Genomic DNA, 24,997 nt, shown 5'->3' on the forward strand with positions numbered 1-24,997 from the left:
ATACTTGTAAACTCTGTCAATACTTTATTGTCTCTTTATAAAGCATTTTAAATGGAACTTTAATATAAAGCAAGACTGAAACCCACCATGTATTACAGGCATCCTCTGCTACTAACAGACCTTTGTATCAAAGTTCATAAACAACGTAAAAAAAACCCTGCATAATAGGTTTAAGCCTTTTTTAAATTAAAAATATTGCACATTAAAAAAAATTCCAGCTTCCTCCAACCTAAATATGCCCTGCTATAGCCGTTATGGAAGGTGTACCCTACCCAGGATTTAGTCTGCACTTTTGAAAGCTGGACAACAGTGATAATTTTTTAATCGCTATCAAGGAGGGAGGGGAAAGAAGCGCATACAAATGCAAATATAAGCATCTGTACTGCAGTCACTTGAGCTAAAAGAGAAAATGAACAGGGTCCTCCAAAACCAAAATGGATTTCTGTTCAGCTGGGACTCAGAGGCAACTCTACCAGGCTTTGGAAGGTATAGAGAGGGCAGATCAGGCACAGAAAAGGACTGGCTGGCCTGTGGATGACACAGGCTATCAACACAAGGAAAAATAAACCAAAAGAGTGGTCAAAGGTTAGTAATTTAGTGCAACAGAAAAATACATTTGCAGATTGCTCCCTCTCACATCTAGTTCAGGAATGACGCAATTTCTTTCAGTGCTAGTGAATGCAGCTCATGAGCAGTTAGGAATTTTCTCTGAAAAAAAAGGTAGAAAATTTCCTCTTATAGCCAGACTCTTCTTTTAATGGGACAATCAGTTCATTGGGAGTAGGCACTGTTTCTGCATGTTTGGACTGTTTAATATAACCTATGGTATCATCTTTAGCCAACTGCCACAAATAGCTCAGAATTTAAAAAAAATCAAAAAATCACAGTATTGGTTATCCAGAAAAAAGGACAACTACTAGGAAAAGATGGGTAGGTTTTAATTGCATGATAGGCCTGCAATTTGTTTTACATATCAAATATTAAGGGACAAGAAAACAGTGGGGTATTTGAAGAGAGTTCTAAAGAAAAACAGCAATATTAAGGAAATTATTCAAAGATATAACAAGAAAAGGACTCCACATCAAGGAGGTTGGAACTTAACACGTTTAAGGTCCTTTCCAACCCAAACTATTCTATGATTCTAAGGAAACAGGCAAAACTAAAAAGTGTTCTGTCAGCATTTTGTATAACAGATATTTAAAAATGAGCAACCCAGTAGTGGTAAATAGCTATGGAAATATCCGAGTGATCTGAGAATGACAGTGAACACTGAAGTTCAGTACCCTATACAGAGAAGCTGCTTATTAATCAGAAGATCAGTCAACTTTTCAAAAGAATCTAACATACAGGTACAATCTATTCAATAATTTAGAACAAATTTATCTAAATATTGGTTAGCTGTAAACCTCCCTTTTTTGTAAGTAGTAGATCTTAAAAACACAGTATAGAAAAAGAGCTCCTTTGACAAATGGGAAACAGCAACTTCTGATGGTAATTGCTTATTTTTATATTTTTCTTCATTCAGAAAGGATGCAATGACAAGTACATGGGCTGGTGAAGTTTGTTGCTAATGTAGTATTTCTGAAGCACAATTTTACACAGAGGCAATTTTCAAATGCTACTGCTACTCTAATGGTCTAAAAAGTCTTAAATATTTCTTTTTTGATGAAGTTTTATCCTGTCAGTTTTCTCAGTCTCAACAACAAATACAATCAAGTATGATATTTGATTTATTTTAACGTGATCTGGCTTGTTTTAGCCTAATCTGCAGTCACAGATTTCTTTGGCAGTGAGAACTTACAGGTAATCACAACAGTTAACGAACAAAGGACACTGCTCAGCAGTGCACACAGCTGGAGACGGGTTTTAGACCGTGCTTACCTTCAGGACAGAAGTCGCATGGAGTTTTACCCTCTCATTACGCAAACTGGTGCTTTCCTTTTGTGAAGGACTGCAACTTCAGTGACATTCAATATACTCTCAGTATATGGCAAGAAATACCAAGTACAGGTCTGGACTCATGGAACAGCTAACATAGCAAAGACTATGACTTTTTAGGAGTGGTTAGTGGACTTATGTTGAAACTATTCTTTATATCTCCCATTCATCAGAAAACCTAAAGATATGGCCAATTTTAAGTATGTGCTCAGTTTCACCAGTGTTAGTGGGACCTTAGCAAAAGCTTATGTACTTTTCCTGAAAGCCAGTACACATCAGCATAAGTTTGTGTGTCCTGTTTCACAGACTACTTCAGGCTTGGTTTCAAGGCTAACAAGGATTAACTGTACACCAGCGAAATGGTGACACCTATGTCAAGAGTAAAAACTGGTGTACAGCAGAAAAGAATTGGAAATAAAGACTCTTTGGCAATGAATCTTTCCTGTGCCAACCAGAAAAGTGCTATTCCATAACGAGTAAGACAGAACTCATATTCTGCCCCTTTAGGTGGCAGAGTCAGCAGTCCAGATATGGATAACAAGCTCCATTAAAAAAAAAAAAAAAAAAAAAAGAAGTGGGTAGACAGTAAATGAGCCATTGCTCACAAATGAAACAACACTGAAGATCTATTCTTACTACATTATGCCAGTGGGTGGAGGGGTGAAAAACTGGCAAGTACTACATTCAAGAAAACTTCCTACTGTCATACATCTAACAGTATTTGCGGTGTCTGCTTCACAGAAATGTCTCTATGAGCAAAATTTTGTTTTCAAAAGTATTGCAAATACTTACATATATATTTGGATATCAGACTTGTGCAAATCTGTACTAGGCGTTGCCATTCATACTGGAGGTATTTGATAGCCATCTTGGAACCTCCTGGTGGGTATATAACTCACTCTAGGAGAAGACTCAAAAATAGGTGGGGTCAACAGCCTTCAAGAAAGGCTCAGAAGTAGTTACATTTGCAATAACTATCTTGATAACATCGAGAAAGGAATGAATAAATAAATAATGATTAATTCATGCCATAGCTAAGGGAATCAATTGATACAATACATTTGTTTTGACAAGCAGTTCATTCAGCTCTAAAACGATCCTAAAGTTCCTATCTGCTTATCACATTTTCCAAATTTAATATAATTTTTCCATCTTAATTTTATTTAAACATTTCTCTCAATTTTAACAGCACTGAAAATATTAATGAAATTCAGGTGCCCTAAACTATACTATTTGGCACTTCTTTTGTGACATGAAGTCTTGCAAGTCATAATGCTTTTTTTGTAAAACCTGTTTAAAAATTTAGTACAAGTAAAATGGCTCAAAACTATTTTTTTTATGGAAACGCAGAAATAACTGCTAAGAAATTAAAATCAGGAAGAGCTACAACCCTCATGAATTCAGACCTTTCACTCCCATTTTCCCAGATTCATCCCATTTCAGACTGAAGTGAGTACTATCATCAGGAGCAATGCAATATGCTGTCATGTTAAAAATGTCCAGTGTGCAAAATCACTACCTTCTTGAAAAAAAAAAAAGGCTATGAAAACTTTAGGCTTTACTGAGGAAAACATACTCTCATAATAGCTAGAATTTCAAATGTCTGCAAGGCAGATACTACCCTACTACACCACCACATCTCTGGTATTATGACTTTCACCTATCATTCTACTACCTGAGTGATGTCAGTGTAAATTCAGGCACCATTAGAAAATTTTTGACCAAACATATACACAGCACTGACAAAGGAGTAAACAACCCTTCAGCCTACCAGTATATGTAAAAAAGACACTGAAAAAATGGAAAATATTTTTTTTTTTTTTTATGATAAATCGATCCTATAATTTCCTCATTGCCCCGGAAAAGCGAAAAGCTAGACAGTATTTATTCATCAATCCTTTATTCTTTCTTTAAGGATTCTTTTTACTGCAATTCAACACTGTTTACTTTGTAAGTAAGAAAAATGGTAAAACTACGTAGTCACGGAAGAATCCTCAATGCCTGTGTCCCTTGCTTTCCCTCTCCCTGCGCTTTAACTCTTCTTTGTAGCAGTATGAACAGTAATTTTCAGTCTCAGGCCGACCATAAAAGGAACAGTTCTCCTTCTTACAGCGGTTCTGCAGGATGGAATATATTGGGCAAACTGTGCTTCTGCCTTGGTTTTTATCATTGTTCAACCAGGTCTGAGGAGCATCCTCATCAGCATATTCTAAGCAGTCTCTAATGTCACCAGTATTAAATCCATTTGTGTATGTCTGGGACTTGTGTTCAGTAGGCATGGCATAGCTCAGCGATTCCACCGTGTTCACCGTACGGATACCAGATATCCGGGCTGGGCTATAGCTTTGAGAAGACAGTGATCTGTTCTGCTGGGGATAGGTGGCACAGGTTTTTAAAGTGCCAACCACTGGCTTGTAGGTATCATCTTGGAAGCTCGATGGCTTGGAGTTGACATCATGCAAATGGATGACGCTTTGCCTTTGAACAGGTGGCGTATGGCTATAGTGGGCAGATACTGGAATGGGTCCACTTTTCTTAGCACCATTACTAGGTGAAGAAAATGACCCAGGAGTGGGACTAGTGCGATCTTTAAATTTTAAAACCAGTTGTGTTGTATGGCTTTGAGGCAAGACGGGTGATGCCCTATCCTGAGGAGATGTTTCTAGTTTTTCTTTTGAATATACTTCTGGCTCCAGTTTCCTACTAGATGACCCATTCAGTGCAGCCTTTTTTTCAGCATCCTTTCTCTTCTGTTCCTGTTCTGCATTGACCCGCTCCTGTGCACTGGTCAAGTAATAGCCTATCATCTCCTCATGGAATTGATGCCTATGACTGGTCAAAAGAAGGCCAGCAAAAATAAACTTTCGTTCACCCTGCATGGCAGCTCTCAAAATATTTAGGCTGAGTTTCACATCAGTGCTGTATTTCCACGGGTCAGACTGCTTGTCAGAGAAGGATTTAGTGTTCATCTTTTCAATAGGTGAGTTGCTAGCTCTGTCAGTCGGAGACGGAGTGGTCTTCTCAGATGGAGAAGTGCTCGCAGACTGTCCAGACTCCTCCTTGCTTCCTTTTCGAGACTTAGACTTCTTCTCTTTGACTTTCTCTACTGTCTCACCATTTTTTCCATTCCCTGAATTGGCTCTGCTCATTTTGCCATGCACCAGGCCTCCAAGACCACCCATATTCTTTTTCAGTTTAATTCCTAGGGTTTTACTGAGGCTTCCTATTTTATTGGCAACTGAATCCGTCCTGGTTTTGTCTTTATCTTTCCTCTGTTTTTCTTTTTCTTTTTCTTTACTGTTCTTGCCATTATTGCCGTTAGAATTACTACAGATGGAATCTCGGTCCGAGTCCATTGAATCAGCCAGAGACTGAACGTCTTCCCCAGCTGAAGCTGTAGGGGATTCTGGTTGAGCCAAAGGGGCCTGCTATGGAAAAGTAATTACAATTAGATACAGCACAATCAGTTTCATACGGGCACTCAGTGAAAACAAACAAACAAACATATTTTGACATTGATTTTACATGTGCTTTTTAATTCCTGCACCAACATTTTAGAGTGGTTTCCTCACCAAATAAAGCTTATATGGCTCTGCTGACTACATATCTTGCTTGTTCCTACAGTAGCTTTTGGCTCCTTTCAAGCATATTTGTAGAACAGAGGTTAGTCAGTCAGAGGTGCTGTGACAATCCCTGTCTGAATAATGGCGAGATGCAAGTTAGCGCTCCTGTTTGGGGCAAGGCTGCAGCACAGCCACCCTGCCTGCCATGCTCGGCTGAGTGGCTGGGCAGCACGCAGACATCAGCCATTCCGCAGGAAGCACAGCTACAATACAGGCTGCCTCTCAGCCAGGGGGGAGACAGAGAGCGTGGAAAGAAACTGATGATGTGATGGAAGGGAAATGAGGTTCTGCTGAAAGCTCTGAGGGGAATACAGCACACAAACTCCGACACAGCAATATTTCAAAATTCATTATGTTCAAACCCCAACTTATTTAAATTGATTTCATCATTGTTCAGGTCTCTGGTGCATGAAAATCAAAAGGTACCAGAGCACCATTTCATCTTGCCTGAAATATTGAACATTAAACTTCAGCAAGCAGACTGAGGAATACAACAAAGTGTATTCATTCTTTTTGGAAATACAAAGAAGATAAACTGGTGTCAGAAGTCTGAGTTTCAATTTATATTTTAGGTAAGGTGATAAAACATCCCTCATGAAAATGCAATAATGAAGATTTAGGGTACTATAAAACGTGGCACTCTTAATTTACTCCTGCAAACCTTTGTCTCACATTCAGGCACAATGAAGCTGAAATCTGCTAGAGACAAATAGGAAACACTTAACTAACCATTATGATTCAGAGGTAAAAAAAAAAAAAAAAAAAGGCTGTATACTTCCAGTATAGAAATGCATACTTGCTTTTTGTCCCTGGATACTTAAATATCCTCCATCTCTCTGGAATCTCTGAGCACCCCACCACCCAGTCAGGAGTAGAGCTGTTATCCTCATTGGGCAAAGATGGAAATAAATGAGTGCTCAAGTGACCTGATCATGCTCATGTGGCAAGTGAGAAGCAGGGAAAGGTAAGGCAGGTCACAGTTACACCTACAGAACCATTTTGCCTGTGCTTTTCCTGATGTGGTAGCTACCCTTGTAGAAACTGTAGAAAAATTGATTTCTCCCTTCTTGCAGCTTGTTAAACTCTCTCTCCTTTGGTGCTCTGCTCTTCCTTTCAAATCACATTGGTGTAGGCTGTCTAAATCACTTCCACCCTCTCCCAGCAATCTTTTGCCTCCAGACTAACCCCTCAATCTATCCAATGTAATTTGCAGAGAAATTTGCAGATGACTAGGTGCCAGCTGGGCCTGGTTCTAAAATAGCTTTGTGAAAGGAGCAGTTCAGCACCAGCCTGTAGCTTTTGTCAGCCAGTCTAAACTAGGAACTGTCCAGTGGTGCAAATGGGTTCTCAGAAAGAGAAAGGACTTGGGACTGATGACCAGTGTCATTAGGAGAGCAAGACAATGTTCTGAGGAAACAATGCTGAAAAAAGGTCTATTTTAAGATTTTGCTAAACTATACCGACTACTCAAATAAGCAACAGAAAGATTAAGCTATAAAATATGTTTCAGAACAGAATACGAGTTGCAAAAATATACAAGTAACTACGTTGATAAAACAAATAACTAGAAAAATCTATAAGCCTGATTGCAATGACAATGAGCCTTGAGTGACTTGTCCCTGCTGCTAGGACACTGAGGTGTTTCCAGGCAGCTGGCCAGTCCAGGCAGCAGACCCTGCACAACACCCTGTTGTGCCTCATATCTCTAATCTGGTTTAGACCGAGGGGGAAGTTTACCTTACCCGTGTCTCAGATGGTATGCGTATCCATGTTACATTCATATAGCTGTGCAGAAGATTAAGCTTTGCCTCAAGAGACAGAATCAAACTAAAGATGAAAAAAGAAGGGAACAAACAGTCAAAAAGCCTGAAAGAAAAGCAATACTTCTTAACAGGGAGAGATGCAACAGCAGCCTGAATTGTGACTGTCAGCTGGAGACCCACCCACGTCTTCTCTCATGTAATCAGAGAACAAGAACAAAGCCCTCTCTGTTAGCAGTTCTCCCAGTACTTGAATCAGGTATGGCTCAATACATTTTACTGCTTAACACTAAAGTTACAGAAAGGTCTTACTTGGCCAGTCTGGTGTTATCATTGTCATCTTTTCCCCACTCCCAGTCTTTCCCAGGATCGACAGCAAAGTGCAAAGGCAGTAACTTGTGTTCTGAGTCAGTCAGGGGGATCACCGCTGAAGTAGAGAAGAAACAAGGATTGGGGTGGGGGGAACAAAAATGGGGAAAAAAAAAAATGCTGTGAAGAGAAAAGCAGCATAACTGGTTGAAGAGGGGCAGAATTTGAGTGTGCTGCAGAATCGTCTCATCCAGAGCAACACAAGTGTTTTACACTGGGCTCCATTTTCTTATTTTGGTGTTTGTGTAACAGAAGAGGAGACTGAGAGGTTAATACATGCATTACTCCTAGAGTGAAGGACAGTCACCTGTGGAGGAGGGGAGACCTCTGGGAGAGCAACACTGCCAGTTTGTAATGCACAATAAACACTTCCTGGACACAGACCCATCAGAAGAGTAGAAAGCAATAAAAAGTTGAAATGCTCCCACCTATCTCTCACACAGATACTCATACTTGGTAATTCTTTTCTCTTTTCAGTTTAGTACCTTTTTGTTTTCCACTCCCAATGAAACAAAAATATATTGATAACATCACTGAGAAACAGCAAAATGCAGTTACAGCAATTCTGGACTCAAACCGTGAGTTAATGTAATTGAAGAGCATAGATCCATGTAGCTACGGGTTAAGAAGTCAGTTTGAGGCCTGTCTTGTGCGTTGTGAAAAGGCCATTGCTGCCGTTACATCCCAGCATCACCATCTTGCTCTTTTGCCTCTTTCCCCTCTCTGTTCCGGTGCTGCCTTCTGACACATCTTAATGACTCTGCATTTATACTCAGCATGCTGGAACTGCACTTTGATTTTACAAGAGTGTCTATCATTCATCACCAGCAAGAAACTAAGAAAAACACTGTCAGCTTTAATTAAAGCCAGCAATTTGCTTCCATTTCATTAGGAAAAAAAAAAAAGTAAAAGCTTTTGATAGCCTAGGTGGAGTCCTCAGCATGGTGCAGGTCACTGCTGCTCCTCTGACAACCAATCAAAGAATTTAATTTTCTATACTAGGATCCTTAAAGATTATGCCTGTGTATTCATTCTAGCAAAACCAAGGGGCAAAGAAACCTGAAGAAATCATTCAAACGTCAAGACACTGAGTTACAGAAAATTGATTATGCTTTTTGGTTATATGCTGTTTATAATCTTTTCTGCAGTTCAGAACACATATGTTGTCAAAACAGAGGTACAGTATTTTTGGTTAAATATTATTTGTCACGTAGCAGAATGCAGGATATTTAATCTGCATTTTAGATAAGCAGTGAAGTCAGTATTTGGTTCAGACAGTTTGACAACTACAGAAAGTGTGTGTATATATTTCCTCTCCCTTGCAGACTGGAAAAGAAAAAGTCAAACCTCTACAAATTTTCATGGAAACGTTGCCCCCTACTGCTTGTATAGGGTAATTCTGGAAGTATTTCCCCATATTAACTGCAAATACAGTGTAGAACAGCTGGAGATTAATCAACTTTCTTTGCAGACACCGCTGTAAGATGCAAGCATGAAAATTAATACTGTAAGATAATTTTGCTCCTTAAAGAAACTCAATGTGAGTCAGTAGCAGAGTCTAACTCTACCCTATAGAAAACATACTGTAAAGCAAGCTGCTGGAGTTTAAGAACCTAGGAAATGTACAGCAGAGGTGACAATTGAATATGCTTTTTTAATAGTCCTTGGTGTAATATGAGGGCTTACCCTGCTGTATTCAATGAAATCACTGCAACAAAGGGGCTGGGATGCCTGAGAACACAACTAACTGATAATGTTTCCCAAGGGAAACACATATTCTGCCTATTAATTGAACTATTAGCAGGTACCCACTGGATTAACGACTGACCTTACAATGCATTATATCAACTGCTTAAAGCAAGAAAACAAGAAAGAGAAGCATTCTAGTCTACAACACAGCACTTCCACTTCTGGTAGTTACAGGTACGGCCAGGCAGAGAACTGGGAATGCGATCCTCAGGCAGGTGATGCTGGGAAGCCTGGGCCAAAGAACTGTCAGAGAGTTCAATCAGACTCTTTGGGATATGAAACTCAAAGTAAATTTGAGTTTCTTTCCTAAGGACAGCTTGGAACTAACTAGTTTCCACATAGTTCAATAAATGATTGTTTTTATAAACAAACTTTGAAAGAATTCTCTTTAAAGCTGGCTGCTTCCACTAATACTGAAAATATACCTACTAAAATGTTTAGCGACACTCAATTTTATTAAAAGATTAATATCTAAGAACAAAACAAAACCTAGACCTGATTGTCTATAGCATGTCAACACTGTTTTAACTAACATCCACATTATGGTATGTACTGTCTCTACTCAGATTTGTTAGCTATTATTTTTCAAACTCTGAGTTGAACAGAAACTTTATACTCATTGTAACAGATAGTCTGAGGTTGGTATGAAAGCATTACCATCTTCATGCAAAATGTATCTCTTAAAGCAATGGAGTATTAAAATTCTATCTTCACCACAAGAGATTCTCTCTCTGTCAGAGAATTCTGTTTGATAGACAAGATTTCTTGTAGGATTTCCCCACATTTCTGACAGAAGAGTATTTTAAAGTTAGAACTGCAAGCAAGGTTCAGCACAGTAATTTTTAAAGTAAACTCAACAGATTATGGCATCTTCCTGATGCCCAGCCACATCAGTGTGCAGCACCGCTGCAGTGATTTGGTTACACTCAGTTTTGGATGTGCTCTAGCTGACTGAAACACAGCCTCTAAGTCCTAATGCCAACAACAGATGCGACACGTCAAAAGTAAGCGCAGCTCTTTCACCCATGGCAGTTTTAAGCCACACAGCGAAGACTCTCATGCCACTGCTCAGCTGGGCGTAGTGCCTCCTGCGCTGTGACGTCGCAGCGCTTCCCAGCGCTCGTCTGCATGCCTCGAATCTCATTATGAAGCTGCTATAAAGAAGAGCACTAACTATTTTTGAATATACTAGCAAAATAAAATGTTGACTCAGATGCTGATACTGGTGTTAAAATCCACTGTCATACCTCTCACACCTGACGTTGCAACCTGGCTGTGGGCAGCCATGTCACTGCTGACTGTCTGACAAAGCACGGGAGCATGGAAAACTCTACGTTCAATGAAGCACTCTTAGGGGCAGTTGAGAGATGGTCTTTGTTTTCCATAAACAAAGATAAAAACCACTTGCATAAATACAGCCTGCAGGGATACAAAAGTACTTAAAGGTTTTTAATCAGATATTGTGGTTTTCAAGACAAGAGGGCCTTCGGCTGGCCATCAGAATGCCAACTAAGTGCTGGTAGAAAGAAGACGTGTCAAACTATGGTTTAAATCCTCTCCAGACAAGAGTACGTTAGTGTGTTTTCGCTCTTTATATACATTTATAGCAGTGCTTAAGATGTTTTGATTAAACACTGTATGCCAAAGCAGAACTTCAGACAATCACATCAGCATTTCTTTGACCACACATTTCACAAGTACAGGGCATACTGTCTCCTCCACAAGGGAGCTTCTCAGCAGCATAAACATGTAAATATATGCAGTAGTTCAGACAGTTTCAGATGCTGCTCCTGACAGCCGGTTGCATGGTTAGAGTGTAAATACTGTAAGTTATGAACAGCTGGTTACTGGAGACGCTCCTTTTACAGAGTTGTAGCTCTAAGCTCTCAGCTGCATTCTGACAGTTCAAAACCTGGCCATGTACTGTGGCCCCTGAGCCACTGTTTTCAGACTATTAACAACTGTGGTTCTCACTTCCTCTGTGCCAAAGCTGCAAGCATCTCTATGCTGACAAGGTACCAAAAAAAAGGCATCATTAGAGCATCCTCGTGCCAATCTATTTCTTGTTCCAAAATCTGAGAAACAATAGCAATGCCGTGTTAGCTCTTAGGCTGCTGCAGTCTCAAACAGCAACCAGTTTGGCAGCTGAAAGCATTCCCCTCATCCCAGATTTAATGCCAAGTGCTCTCTGCTGCTCCATGGAACTGAAGCCTCTGTATTTGAGGCCCTGCAGTAAACACGTAAAATCAGATCATACAAAATAAATACTACTTTGATTCAATAACCCTTGTAATTAACCTGAATGAACTCATACTTGAACAAAACCAGTACTTAATTTTACTGATCCTGTGTTGGGAGAGAAAATGCTACCAAAAATCCAACAGTTTTTCTGTGTGACTACAGGTGTAGGAAAATCCTACAGAAAGACAGTTTCTAACCATAAGAAGTATATTTAACATTATTGCTAGCACTTGTGGGAGAAACAAATATGCAACCTTGTTTATCAAGCCTAAGATCTTGCAGTGTGTAATTAAGTGGCTTGTAATATTAGGAATATTGCAGTACGTGGCATCAAGGTGTATCACTGAGGACTTTAACACATACTGAGAGGCAGGGTCAAAGCAGCTGGACAGTAGTTTCCCTCACTACCTTTTGTTAATCCTGTCACTTACAGGATGCCCCAATAGCAAAAGGTTTGGTGGGTGGCACTTACCCTGTCTGCAAAGTTCTTGTAGAGACAGTTAAGTTCTGTGTATTCAATCAAATTATTTATGCACACAGGCTGTTTTAAGACCTGTGATAATGAAGTACTGTGTTAAGGGAGAGAGATGTGCCTGAAATGAGGTTACTGACAGTCTACTGATATTATTCTGATCTCAACTGTTAGAAAGGAAGAAACGGAGTCTCTCTACTCCAGAAATTGTCTTTCTCCACCACCAGCAGAACTCAGACCTAAAAATCATCAAGACCAAAGACATGGATGCTTTTGCTACAAGATGACAACTCAACAACTGGTAACATAGACATATATGCAGAAGTTGTTAATAACACACAGACATTACAGACCTGGCCACAGTTTATCATCAGCAACCATCAGCAGTATCCTTAAGCAGGCTTTCCAAAATTCTGTCTTCATTCATATCACATTATTGCATTAAAATTTGCTTTGCAGACTTCAATTTCTCACGAAGTGACTTACATCATTCTTCAGTATACTGCTTTGGAAATGGTGTATGAAAAGCATTTTCCTAAGGGCTGCTATACTACAGATTGAGGGCTGGAAAGCAGCTGCAATGTCCCAGCCTATAGTGCCATGGCCAGACCTATTGTGAAGCACATACCTACTAATCCCTGAAATAGCTATGTGCCACTGATGGCCCAATAGTTAGACTGGACTGATTTTCCCATTTAATATCTGACATGTGGATCAACCTTTTTCCCCCGTCTGTCTCTTATGATTCAGTCTTCTATTCAACAACACAAAGTTTGCCAGTACCACGTGCAATACTTCGTAAAGTGTTTCCCATTTCACACAATCTCATGTAAAAAACTCTCTACTCCTTCCCTGAAGGATGACTTAACTAGATGTCAAATTCTTGCATGAAGATGTCTACAACAAAATCTGTTGTTCAAGAGTTTCTGTCCTCCTTTATATCATTTTAATAAATGCATTTCTGTCTACTTTGCATGGCTGCAGCATGCTGACTGTCTCATAAGCATGGAAAATGGCCCAGACATCCAAAATCAGATGAAACGCACACAGGGCTAGGGAATTAAATAAAGGATATTTAATTGCCTCTAAACTCTCACTAGGAAGAAGGACTAAATGAAATTAACTCAGGATGAGTGAATCCTGACAACAACCAGCAGACATTCTATGTTTACAGGTATATACATTCACAAAGGATTTAAACCACTGCAGTGTCATCAGGCAAAACAAAGGAGGATTCACACCTAACCGCAAAACTCAGCTGAATTTTTCTAAAGGCTCACCATGTTTTTAGCAAAACACGTTTCCCCTCCTTACAAAAGGATCAAAGCCAGATAAGAGTTAATCTCAGGACTTTCTATTATTAAGCAAACAGGTCTTCCAAATAAGAGCAGTTATAGCTAGCTCCTAGGCTACCAATACAGGAACAAATCCAGTTCTGAACTCTTGTCACTCCTAGGCCCATATTCAGGAAGCTTGAACTTCCTGAATATGAAGTGCATGTAGCACACTAGAAGAGAGATTTTTCCATCACATGAGTTTTCAATAGTAAGCTGACTTATACTTAGTTGTATAAAGACTTTATTAACCCAAATAAACAAAGGCTTTCAAGAGCCCAGAAGCACAGTAAGGTAACTATGATTATACCTATTTACATATATGGAACAGACAGGAAAGGTTTAGATGCCGAAGACACATGGATTAGGACTAGAGTTCTTGGCTCCCAGTCTTGTGATTAGACCACTTAGACTCCTAAGAATGCAGCAATAAAATATAGTGGATATTGTTTCCTTTCTGATAAATGCAGCTACAGGTAGAAGAAAGTACTTTCTGCACTGTATTCAACACATACCCTTGGGTTGCCATGTTTATAGCATACCTTGTTCCCTCTGTTGATCTTTTTGTTCCATGGAAACAAGAGCAGAGAAATGGGCCTGATCATAGGCTAGCACAAGAGGTGAGCAATGGCATCTGTTAGGTAGAACTTCAAGTGGCAAATAAATTCCTCCAAATGGTATAGGTGCAAATGCTGCAAATTAAAATGAGATAGATTTTTAACTATGTCAAAGAACAGACAATGGTGTTGGTTTTTTTTCTGTGTAACAACTGTGCTACATTTTCAGAGCTCCAGGAGAGCAGCCTAAAGTGGAGTAATCAATGCAGGAAACAGTCATAACAAGAGGTATAACTCTATTACAAAAACGTCAGGAAATAGATCAAGAACAACAATGAAAACATTATGCTCTCGTTTACTAGTAAAGCTATTAAAGTCTTCTAACAAAACCTTGATAACTCTCTACACACATATGCAGATCTATATCTTCCTGTAATAATTCTAGGTAGAAGGATATTTTCTAATCATCAGCAGTAAATACATTATCAGTTCTTTTGGTAGCATGCTCTGCTCATGCTTTGCATTAATGGGTTGCTATAAGAAACACTACAAACATGTTCACAGTTCACACACTTCATCACACGCATCACAGACGTATGAATGTGCCTATGCACGTATGCATCATCACAATAAGGAAAAACCAAAAAAATTCTACAAGTAGAATTTGAATGGGATGCCGCATCGCTAAGAGCAAAGCTCTTGCCTTTGAAAGATTCTACATAAGGCACATAAGCAAAAAGTAAATTCAAACAGTACACTGTGTTGACTAAAGACATTTTCTTAGAAGAGGATTACTGTATGCAGACTTTGGGACGGAGGAAGTATTGTTTTTGAGGTATACATCTACTTTTTGTTAAGTCTATCCAAATTTCAAGAAATTACTAGCCTTTCTGAAAACCTGTACTTTCTCCATAGAATAGTTACACTGAGATAATGCTCATGTTGGTCCACGAGGCCAGCAATGACAAAGAAGTTAGGATTACTGTGAAGAAATCAGATTGAGTCAACGAGAAGAAAATGTGTGGGGAGAGCAATCTGGGATAGGAAAAGTTATGAGGAAATGAAGCAACAGTGATGGGGGCTGTCAGAGCAGACTGTAGTCATACAACCGTTACTTGTAGTTCACCATTTGACTGGAAACTGCAATTACCCGGCATTTTCCTGTGGTAAAATTTTGGTTAACTCCATCAGGTGTTTAGCAACCCTTTTTACACAACCAAGCATTCCACTTTAGTTAAGGCACATAATATCATTAATTAGTATTCTTATTAGTTCATGGTAAAAAGTGAGAAAGATTAATTTAATCATTTGGGTCCTGCTCAGACAGTTGTCCAGCTGGCTCCACATATCGATCTAATATTTGTGTGCTTATATGTGCAGATCACAGAAAACTTTCTGAAAACTTTTCAATGAATGTCTGCAAAGGAGCTAGCAAAAACAAAAAGCCAAGATACACACATTAAAATTCAATTTTTCAGTCAGCTTAGATTGATTTATGCAGAATTTTAAAGGGCACCAAAAAAACACAGCAAAATTAGAACCTTGTCAACCTAGACCAGTAAGAAACAGATTCTGTTCTGTAGTTTAGTGGTTATTAAGGTAATAGTAAACACCTAGGATAAACAGATTTTCAGCAAGACTTAGATAATTATCCTGTATTTTTACTTTTATCTAATACAAATAGATTGTCATTCTGCCCTTTTTCTCTTCCCCTGAGGAAAAGGCAGCAGCTATCCCATAAATACTAGGATATGTTACAGTTGTGTCTTTTTTTATGGTGATAGTTTACAACTGATTCAGCTTACACAGGTGCAGAAATTTCTAATGAAAAACTCTTACCTTCTCCCCCTGAGTCTCGTAACATTGTGTCAGCTACTACAACAATAGGTCTTCTCAAAATATGGGCTAAGACAAAAACATGGAACTCTTCTAAGCTCTCATACACTGGATCTTCTGAATTATCAACTCTGGAAAACACAGCATTGAAACATTTTTAATCAATCTGACCCAACCATTGAAATTTAGTGAATCAACACACTGTGGCAGCTTATTCTTTGTCACTCATATTCCTACTCTTCTCAAACACATATTCCAACTACTGACACAGGTAACAAAAAATTAGAAAGGAAAAAATATTTTGAAAAGAAAATAGAGAAAATGTTTTCACTTGCAGATTCCATGTTAGTTTAGTAGTCATCAAAATTCATTACTTTTTAATACCGTTTGGTACCCTAATGGGAACAAAAAAGCTAATTCTTAGCCAAGCTCCTGGTGTACATCTGCTTTTGTCACAATAATAATAATTTATGTGACACCCTCAGTACACGGACTCTGCAATGAAAAGTGTTTTTCTAGTTCCTCTGAACAAAATACATGGGAGTTTACCTTTGCAATTTAAGAAACATTGATGTCAGTTTGGAATTTAACTTCTATAGTTGTCCACTTTTTTTCTTTGATTATTATCAAAATATATTTTTTAAGCTGGGGTGGGGTACCTGTTGGAGGAACTGGAGATTCATTTTCCTATTAGATTTTCCAATTAGATTAATTTAATGGACTTTGAGATATCTAAAATGAGAAGTGTAGGCATTTTACTTTGTCTGCCTCTACAGATAACAGAAAAAGATAGGCACATATGGAAGTAGGATCATCCCTCTCCTCTTAAGCATTTGCCCAAAGATGAAATGAAAATTCTCAATTCTTTTTAAAGAATATAGAAAGATTCTAGATCAAGATGTAGTTAGGGGAGACAAGGTCAAGCATTTTTGCCAGTGGAGCTCTGTGTTTCAGAAAACCCACAGAAAGAGTAAGTACAAGTTTTTTATATAGTGGAAGAGCAGAACATAAAATTCAAGCAATGAGATGGCAGTACAGAGAAACCCAAGTCTTTTCATTACATTGGCCTTCTACAGGGCTGATCCAAATGACACAGGAAGTAATGGAAGCCTTTCCATTCTCTTCATCTAGCTGGAGCAGATACAGGACACTTCAAAAAGTGGAGAGATAATATTTAATTTTTATATTAAAATGAATCTTCTCTTTAGGAGTATTCCATAATTCCATATTCTCTTCCAAAGAAGTGTTGTTCTTGGAAAGAAATTAAAAACAAAACACACACACACAAACAAAACCAAAAAACTACCCAACCAAAGAAACCCAAGCACAAAACACTATATAAAATGTAAATGGAAGATGACTTGAGCACTTGAAGAGTCTTCTGCATTCTGATGAGTTGTTTCTTCTTTTCAAAGAATTGTTGTATGGAATATGCATCTTGGGGAAAAAAAATGTATTGAATTAATTATCATCACTTGGTGAAAACGTCTCTCAACACCTACTTCTCCGCAATGGGTATTAAGTGGCAATATGCTGACAGTATGGTGTGTTGTGTCAAAACGATGTTAATTTGTACTAAATTTCAAAGTTGGTTGAAATGAATAAATCACCTGCTGAAAGAATTTGACACGGACAAGTACACACAATACGTGTTTGCTGGTTTTGTTTTGGTTTGGTTTGTTTTTGTTTTTTTTTTTTAAATAGGAGACCGAACTGTCTGAGTGCTGCCTGAGATGGTTCAGTTAGTTCCTGTTCTATTCATAATCTGATGCCTGAAAGTCATAAGCAATGACAGAAGACAAAGAAAAACTGCATAACAGGATGTCTAGGAGAAAAGGTATGTAGTTATGACAGGAATGTCAGAAAAAACTCACAACAAATTACATATTTACTGCTACCTAGAAGAACATGGAGATCAGACATTTAGGAAAGCCAAAAACATGTATGGCACAAAACATAATTTGTAATTTTTTTCATGTCAGTACTAAAAAGTTGCAAAGCATCCAGGGAATCAGTCCCTATCAGATTCAACTACAGCCTATACATCTGTTCTCAATAGCATCAAGTGTCAAAAATTCAAATTAAGCACCACAAATCAATAGTGTTAAGCCACCATGTAGAGAGGCAAATACTTAGACATAATTTATGGACTAAAATCCTTAAATTCCTTAAAATATACCTGTGCAATCCTATTCACCTAAATACATTAGTCTTATTGTTCCAGCCTATAAAAATTTCAAAATAACTTTTTAAGAAAAAGTTCACTTCACTTATGATTGGCCAAACAATTGCTAAGTTTGTTTTAAATATTCTCATTTACTGAAAAGCTTACAAAATACATTGTTACGCATTTCACGGCTTAAAACTTTTCACAGCAAGAAGAGAGAAACTTCATGTTAAAGAGCATGTGCTACTAACTTCCAGGGACACGCTGCTGATCACTAAATGCAACAGGGTACTTTTCTCAAAAAAAATGGTAAGACTGAAAATCTGACTTAAAAATCCAGTCTGTACTGAAGCCAGCAATGAAAAGAAACTCAAAAAGCTGTAACAGGAAAGTCACCTACCCTGCTCTTCCACTACCTGCTGTCTGTTCCTCTACTTTGCTGTAAACTCTGAACAAGCTCTGTATTCACATCCGTGAATTTCCTTCTAAACAGCTCCCTATAGCAACATTGCTTTTCTTTCCCACACATATGCTCCAGAGTCTTAGCTTGTCCAGCTTACTCGTAACAGTTCTTCCAAGTCTAGATGAAGTTTCAGGATTCACACAGAGCAAGAGACCAATGCCTGCAGACAGTTGAGATGTACTGATGACAAGTATTAAGGTCTTCAATCTGATGCTTAGGTGCAAGCATGAGGCCAGAATGAAATTTGAGCTCACATCTCAATCTGATTTACAGATCACTACATTCCTGAAACCTCTTCTTTTCCTGATAAAGAATCCCAAAATTATAAACCAACACACACCACAGCTGCAGCTTACAAGCAAGTACAAATTTCTGCTGTCAGTAAGTGTAGGAACCTACCTACTGACTTCCTTATACAGTATTTCAGCAATGAGCTTCAACTCAAATAGAAAAAAATCACACAGTGCTGGCACATTCTTTTCTTCAGGGGGGAAAAGAAAAAAGACACTTTGCACTGACTAAAGGAGATATGGAATGTGAGTGTTTGGAGTTCCAATTTTATTTCTTAGCCTTTAAAAACACCAATACGTTTTTTCTCAGGCAACAATATATAGGAAGCACTTTTAAAGGCATATATTAAATAAAAACCTAAATCAACTTTCCCTAGATTATTTTGGTTTGAATGTTATTTTGTATTTGATTGCATGGGAATGCATGCTTTTATGTAAAACAAATCCTGTGGCCTAGGACATGCAAAGATCTGTCAAATAGGAAATACCTTGTATTCAACAAAAACTTGTTAAATAAGGAAAAACCTGATCACTACACAGGTACTAGTACTTAATTTTAATACAACATAATTCTGATCCCTCCTTTGCCTTGAATTTTATCTCTTCTAGAGTCTGTGGGATATCCACTGTTTTCAGACCTGAAGGGCTGTCTGAACAAGCGTATTTGCACCACCATGGCAATTTGATTACTTTCAGGCTGAGTTTGGCTTAAGTACAATTATATCAACTGAAAATAGGCCAGAGGAAAAGATTAGCCATCAGAAACTTCAGCTAATAAAGAAAATATATACTGTTATCATGAACCATTTTCTATCTGCACCCTTAATTGCTGAATATACTAAACAGCTAAAAAAGAATAGCACTCCTGTAATAGACATCCAGGTCAAATAAAAGTAGTTTTATAGCAAAGTCTTTGTCAAATGATCTAAACTAAACTGTCCACAAGATGAGGGTCTTTGATGGATGTGACAGTTTTGTACGACGAATTGTATGTTGAAATGATCTTAACACCTGACCAACCCTTTTGAGAGGTATTTTGTGTTTGCATGCTCTGGTTCTCTGCCTTAAACAAAACTCTAATGACACAAGGGAATATTACAGCAATATTCTCTTCCTTTTTCCTCACTGAAATTCACTTTACTTTATTAATAAGATAGTGTCAACAGTGTATGAGACAGCTACCTAGAAGGTGACCGTTAATAATAAAAATACCATCCACTTTCAAAATCTGTATCGGCTCACACCACACCAGAACATCTAGCTTGCAGCTCGGCTAGATTTTCAAGAAGTTTGTAACAACAGTGACACCTGACCTAGCACTACGACAGGCTTTGAAATCTCTCACTGACGACAGTCTGCAACATGGAGGAAAGGAAATTGGAATTTCCTCCTTAGCAGGTCTGCAACAGTTAAGTTCTTAACAAAAAAGGGGGGGGACAAGACATTCTCCTTTTGTCAAAGCAGTTGCTTCAGTATCCCTAGTTTTGCTTGTAAATGGAGATAAATGTTAATCTGGAATTTTTTACATTTACAGAAAAATGTTCATATCTGTTTCAAAAGAACAATGTGCTTCACAGTTAATTCCCCTAGTGCTTGCAGGTTTTTACATGTTGGAAACAAGAACTTAAGAACCAGGTTCTTCTGTGTTCCTTTCGTCTTCTTCTTTTTTCCCCAATTTCCACGCCTCAGAACAAGAGTGCTCTCAAAGAAGAAATCTCTGGAGATTTAGCAACAATTGCTGATCTCCTTTGCATGTAGCTCACTCTAAGAAATAACTAAAAGGAACTTGCAGGTGCATGAGGCAGCATAATGCCAGACTTAGGCTTATCAGTGAATTCTTTTGAGGCAGACAACTTCTGATGCTTTAGCCAATTCTGACACCAAAGGAGAATGTGTCATTTACAATTCAAAGACTAATTTTCAAGCTTTCTTAATACAGTACCAAACTGAAGAATGTAATATACCCCATCTCAAAAGTACTATTTTGGTCTTCTTTTTCCTTCTCAAAAGCTCCATTTTGAACATGGGTATATTAAACTGGGGAAATAATTAATTCTGAAACATGCATTCTCTCTTTGGAATGACCGTAAAGAGAAATACATATTCACACATTTAAGTTTCTTGCCTGACTCCTCTTTTGCTAATTTAAGGGAAAAATTAACTTATCTATTTATCCTTTATTTTGATTTTCAAAAAGATAAATGCAAACCATGATGGGAACATTAAAACCAATGTAAATTAATTCCTTACGTGATGGTGATACTCCCCGTTCTAGTACCTGGGAAGTAAAGGTTGTTTATTGACTTGCAAATGCAACATTTGAGGATACCTCTGACTGGCAGTTACTGGAACTACATGGCACGTGAAACGTACTGAATAGAACAGACAGAATAAGGCCAGAGAAAACTGGTGATGAATGGCTAAATTTTATAGAGAAATTAACTGAGCTGAATTAGGGAGACTAAAGTGTATCAACAGGAAAATACCTACAAACATAGGAAACAAGCAGGAGAGCAAAATTAAATTATTTTTTTTTTAAGCCTCAAAATAAAAGAAAATGATGGCTGACAATTTTCTAAACAATGTCCTTCTACATTAGTAGAATTACCTATCCTTGACATCACGGAGTTAAAAGGAAAATAGAATATCCTTTCAAAGCCCAGAGAATAGTTTTCTGAAGATTTTATTACTTTCATTGTGCTATATGCCCTATTTTGTCAATTTACTTATTGCCACATGCTATTTTCTCCTGGGGAAACAGGAGCTAGAGAAACACATGCACTGAGAAAACATAAACACTAAATATTTTAGTGGTAAACACTGGACACAAAAAAGAAAGCTTCTGTGTTTTAAAGGCTAGTCAATAATCCTATACTTTGACAATAACTGCACTGAAAGTGAAGGATGGTTTATCATACCAGCTATTTAAAGCAGATTCTTTACTCTCTAACTTGTTTCCTATGTTTATGCACTCCATGTTTTAGTGAAAATAGCAGAAAGATAGCCACTGTGCAGACAAGTCTTTCTCAAACAAAAACTGACAAACATTCAGTGACATGGGGCATTTCACCTCCTTGAAGCTACATGCTACTGCCAAAATGCTTGTTTCAGAACTCAAGAAATTAGGATTTATGAAATCCAGATTGGATGCAAAGTAACCTTAAGTTAGTGTAGTAACTGTATGAGGAGGTTTACTCAAAATGCTAAACACTAATGAGATGTGTTATGTTCTACCATGCGAAAAAAATCACCATCAGTCGAACAATCACCATCAGCTGAACAGGCAGTCTGATGGTCCTGTAAGCATCTGCAATCATTTGTACTGTATTGTTTTCCTACTGAGAACAAAAATGGAAAGATTTTGCCAAATTCTAAACTTACCCACCACCAGTGCCTCCGTTTTTGCTGAAATGTGTACGAGGCTCACTTGATGCCAGTTTAAGCAGTTCATTCCACTCCCGTTCCCATTCCTCTTCTGTATACACTAAACCTGACTACGGGAGAGAATGAAATAACTTTACAATTATGCTGGTACAAAATGTAAGCAGAGCTCTGTAGCAGGATTTATGACTAACTTATTTGGAGTTTCATACATGATATGGCTTACTACCTTGGATCATTAACAATTCCACATTTCAATTAAAAGTGAAAGAATTTTAGCTTAAGAAAAATTATCTAAAACCATTAATTGTACACTGGATTACATTTCTCGATGTGGGTCTGCTTCTGCTAACACAAGGCTCCACTGCTGCAGATCCAGTTATTCATACCCATGTGAATTCCTTGCAACTATGGCTGGCATGCTTGACTGACCATTTCTGGAGGTTTGCTTTCTTCCCCAAGAAATAGGTGGGTCAGTCACAGCTCAGTTGTGTTCTCTAGCCACCGTTTAGACACAGACACCTTCAGAAAATAATACATGCCAAAGTAGAGCTTTTAATCAGCAGTCAAAGCAACTCTACAGATGACTTCAGTTAAAAAACATCCACTTAGTATTTGGTCACAGCTCTAAGGATCCTAATTCACCATTCTGGGGAATCTTTCTTAAACTGAGTTTTCTTTTGTGGATTTCATCCACTCAGTTTATAGAGATTGTGATAGCTAAATTATACATTTAATTTTGCAGCCCCATATTTTCTACAGGCTACAAAGTCATCTTAGACCTTTGCAGGCACAAAACTGTGCATATTTATGCCTATGATGCGACAAACATTTGCATTCTGATACAGAATTTCTAACGACAAATCTTTTTTCCCCCATGCAAAATGGAAGCACAAGGAATTTGACAGCAGTTTAAACTTTCACACCAAACTTTAGAGGAATGCTTCTGACACTAAATGATTTTAACAATACTGTCTTCAGGCCATACAGACCTCCTTATTCTGCTGGGTCTGTTGCCATCTCCATCTTCTTTTCAGTGCTTCCCTTTCAGCTCCACTTCTCATCATAGTATAGAGTGCTTTACGTAAAACAAGGTCCCGGTCATGAAATCCCCACATCCCTAAAGCAGCACAAGATTCCATCAGTTATAAAGAAATAGTGAAATAGAAATAATGAGTAGTAATACAATTAATGTTGCTCTATTAGCAAAAGAAGAAAAGCTTGGTTTTTTTAAGGTCACCTGAAGAAACAATCAACATAGATAAGCTAGTCAACTGTTCATTAGGGAATTCTATGAAAATTTAAACTTTGATTAAGGAATGACTAAGGATTTGAGTTGCTTCAGCATTTGCTTGAAGGCAACTTCAACTTTGCTGCAAGCAACAGAAAATGCAATGCACGGGCCGGTTTCAGCTGTAGTTGCCAACAGAACTTGCAGGCACAAGAATGCTAATGACAACTGCAGGCACTTCTGTGAATCGCAGATGATACCAACACCCAAAGGCCTCCAGCTCTTACACAGTGTGACGGTAAATTTCCTTCAGCTTCAACATACAGAGACAACCACTCAAAGATGATTAGAAGTCTAAAAATACAACCAGCCACAGGCTTTCAAGCACATTTTAAGATAATAAACCATCTTCACATAGTTGACAATAGTAAACCACAACAGAAGAATGTAGAGTTCTCACTAAGACGTGTGCTCATAGCCACATTTCAGTTCCCATATTGTCAGCTACTGGCATTAAATATAGTTTTTTAACATTTTGCAAGTCAAAAGACTCCAAACATTTGCTGTAATATACAATCCCTCCTAATGAAAAATGAAGTGGACGAAGACAAAAGGGTCTTTGGAAACAGCAAAAGCTTTCTTTTCTACTTCTTTCAAAAAGAAGAATCCCTTCAAAATATTAAAAATTTCAGTGTTTTTTAAAATGCCACCTTCAGGAGTGCTGCTGGTAGAAGATTTTAGTCACTGCAACAAAAAGTGAGTTTCCTCATAATAGGTTAGGATATAGAAGGCATACCAAAGATATTGGGTGTCATAGTTTTCTATTTATTTGACTTGAAGAAAGGCTTCAAAGTTCTTCAACTAATGATTCATTAATCAATTAGAAACCATTTAAATTTACCCCAGAAGCTGTCTCCCATATGCTTAAATTGTACAAGGAACCAACAGAGATAATAGTTAGATATTGCATTCTTGAAGACAGTAAGAGAACTTCGTAACAGAAGTCAGAGAATGAAAGCAATTCCTTGCCCACAATGAGAACAATCTTGCAGAGGCCCCTGGAATTTGCCTGTTCCAGAGATTGTAGGTTGAGCTCTGTAAGGAAAATACAAATTACTGGTGTTTATGATACATGGCTTTTGATACTGTTCCAATTATACTTCTTTAATCACATGAGAAAACTTCTATCTTCCTCCCTCAAGCCTGCCTAAAGCAAACAATCCTGAAGTGAAATTTGAAGAATATATTACTCCAGAAGTAGGCTTTTAATGAAAGCCTTTGCATGTCCTCTATTTCTGAGCTTTTGCAGGGGATAGAGAAAAGTGCTAAATATTTTTGGTAGAAGTTCTAATGTACAGACTCTCACTTACCTAAAGATGCAGCATGCAAGAGGCAGTTTCCATCACCTGTTGTAGCCAAGGGAAGAAGACGTTTACAGCTTGTACACACCGTGGACCACCAATTTAGCCGTCCTGGAAAGAAAGTATCTATTAAAATGGCAGAGTAGATACTGAAGCTGGACGCCTGCTGGGTACAGGAATACAGCAATGATGTGTCATCTTGAAGGCTAATCAGCAACACCCTTT

At 38.1% G+C, this 24,997-nt stretch overlaps 1 protein-coding gene across 1 annotated transcript; it reads right to left on the reverse strand.

The window, feature by feature from the left end:
- Positions 1 to 3,825: 3,825 nt before the first annotated feature.
- Positions 3,826 to 24,997, reverse strand: OTUD7A (OTU deubiquitinase 7A; the record flags this gene model as incomplete). Its single annotated transcript, XM_008938549.1, has 8 exons — positions 3,826 to 5,363; positions 7,304 to 7,388; positions 7,634 to 7,748; positions 14,029 to 14,178; positions 15,883 to 16,010; positions 22,181 to 22,293; positions 23,173 to 23,300; positions 24,782 to 24,997. Coding segments are annotated over 8 exons (2,366 nt in total), but the record flags the coding sequence as incomplete, so codon positions are not given.

This window comes from Merops nubicus, unplaced genomic scaffold (assembly GCF_000691845.1).
Source record: "Merops nubicus isolate BGI_N331 unplaced genomic scaffold, ASM69184v1 scaffold48584, whole genome shotgun sequence".
Lineage (NCBI taxonomy): Eukaryota > Metazoa > Chordata > Aves > Coraciiformes > Meropidae > Merops > Merops nubicus.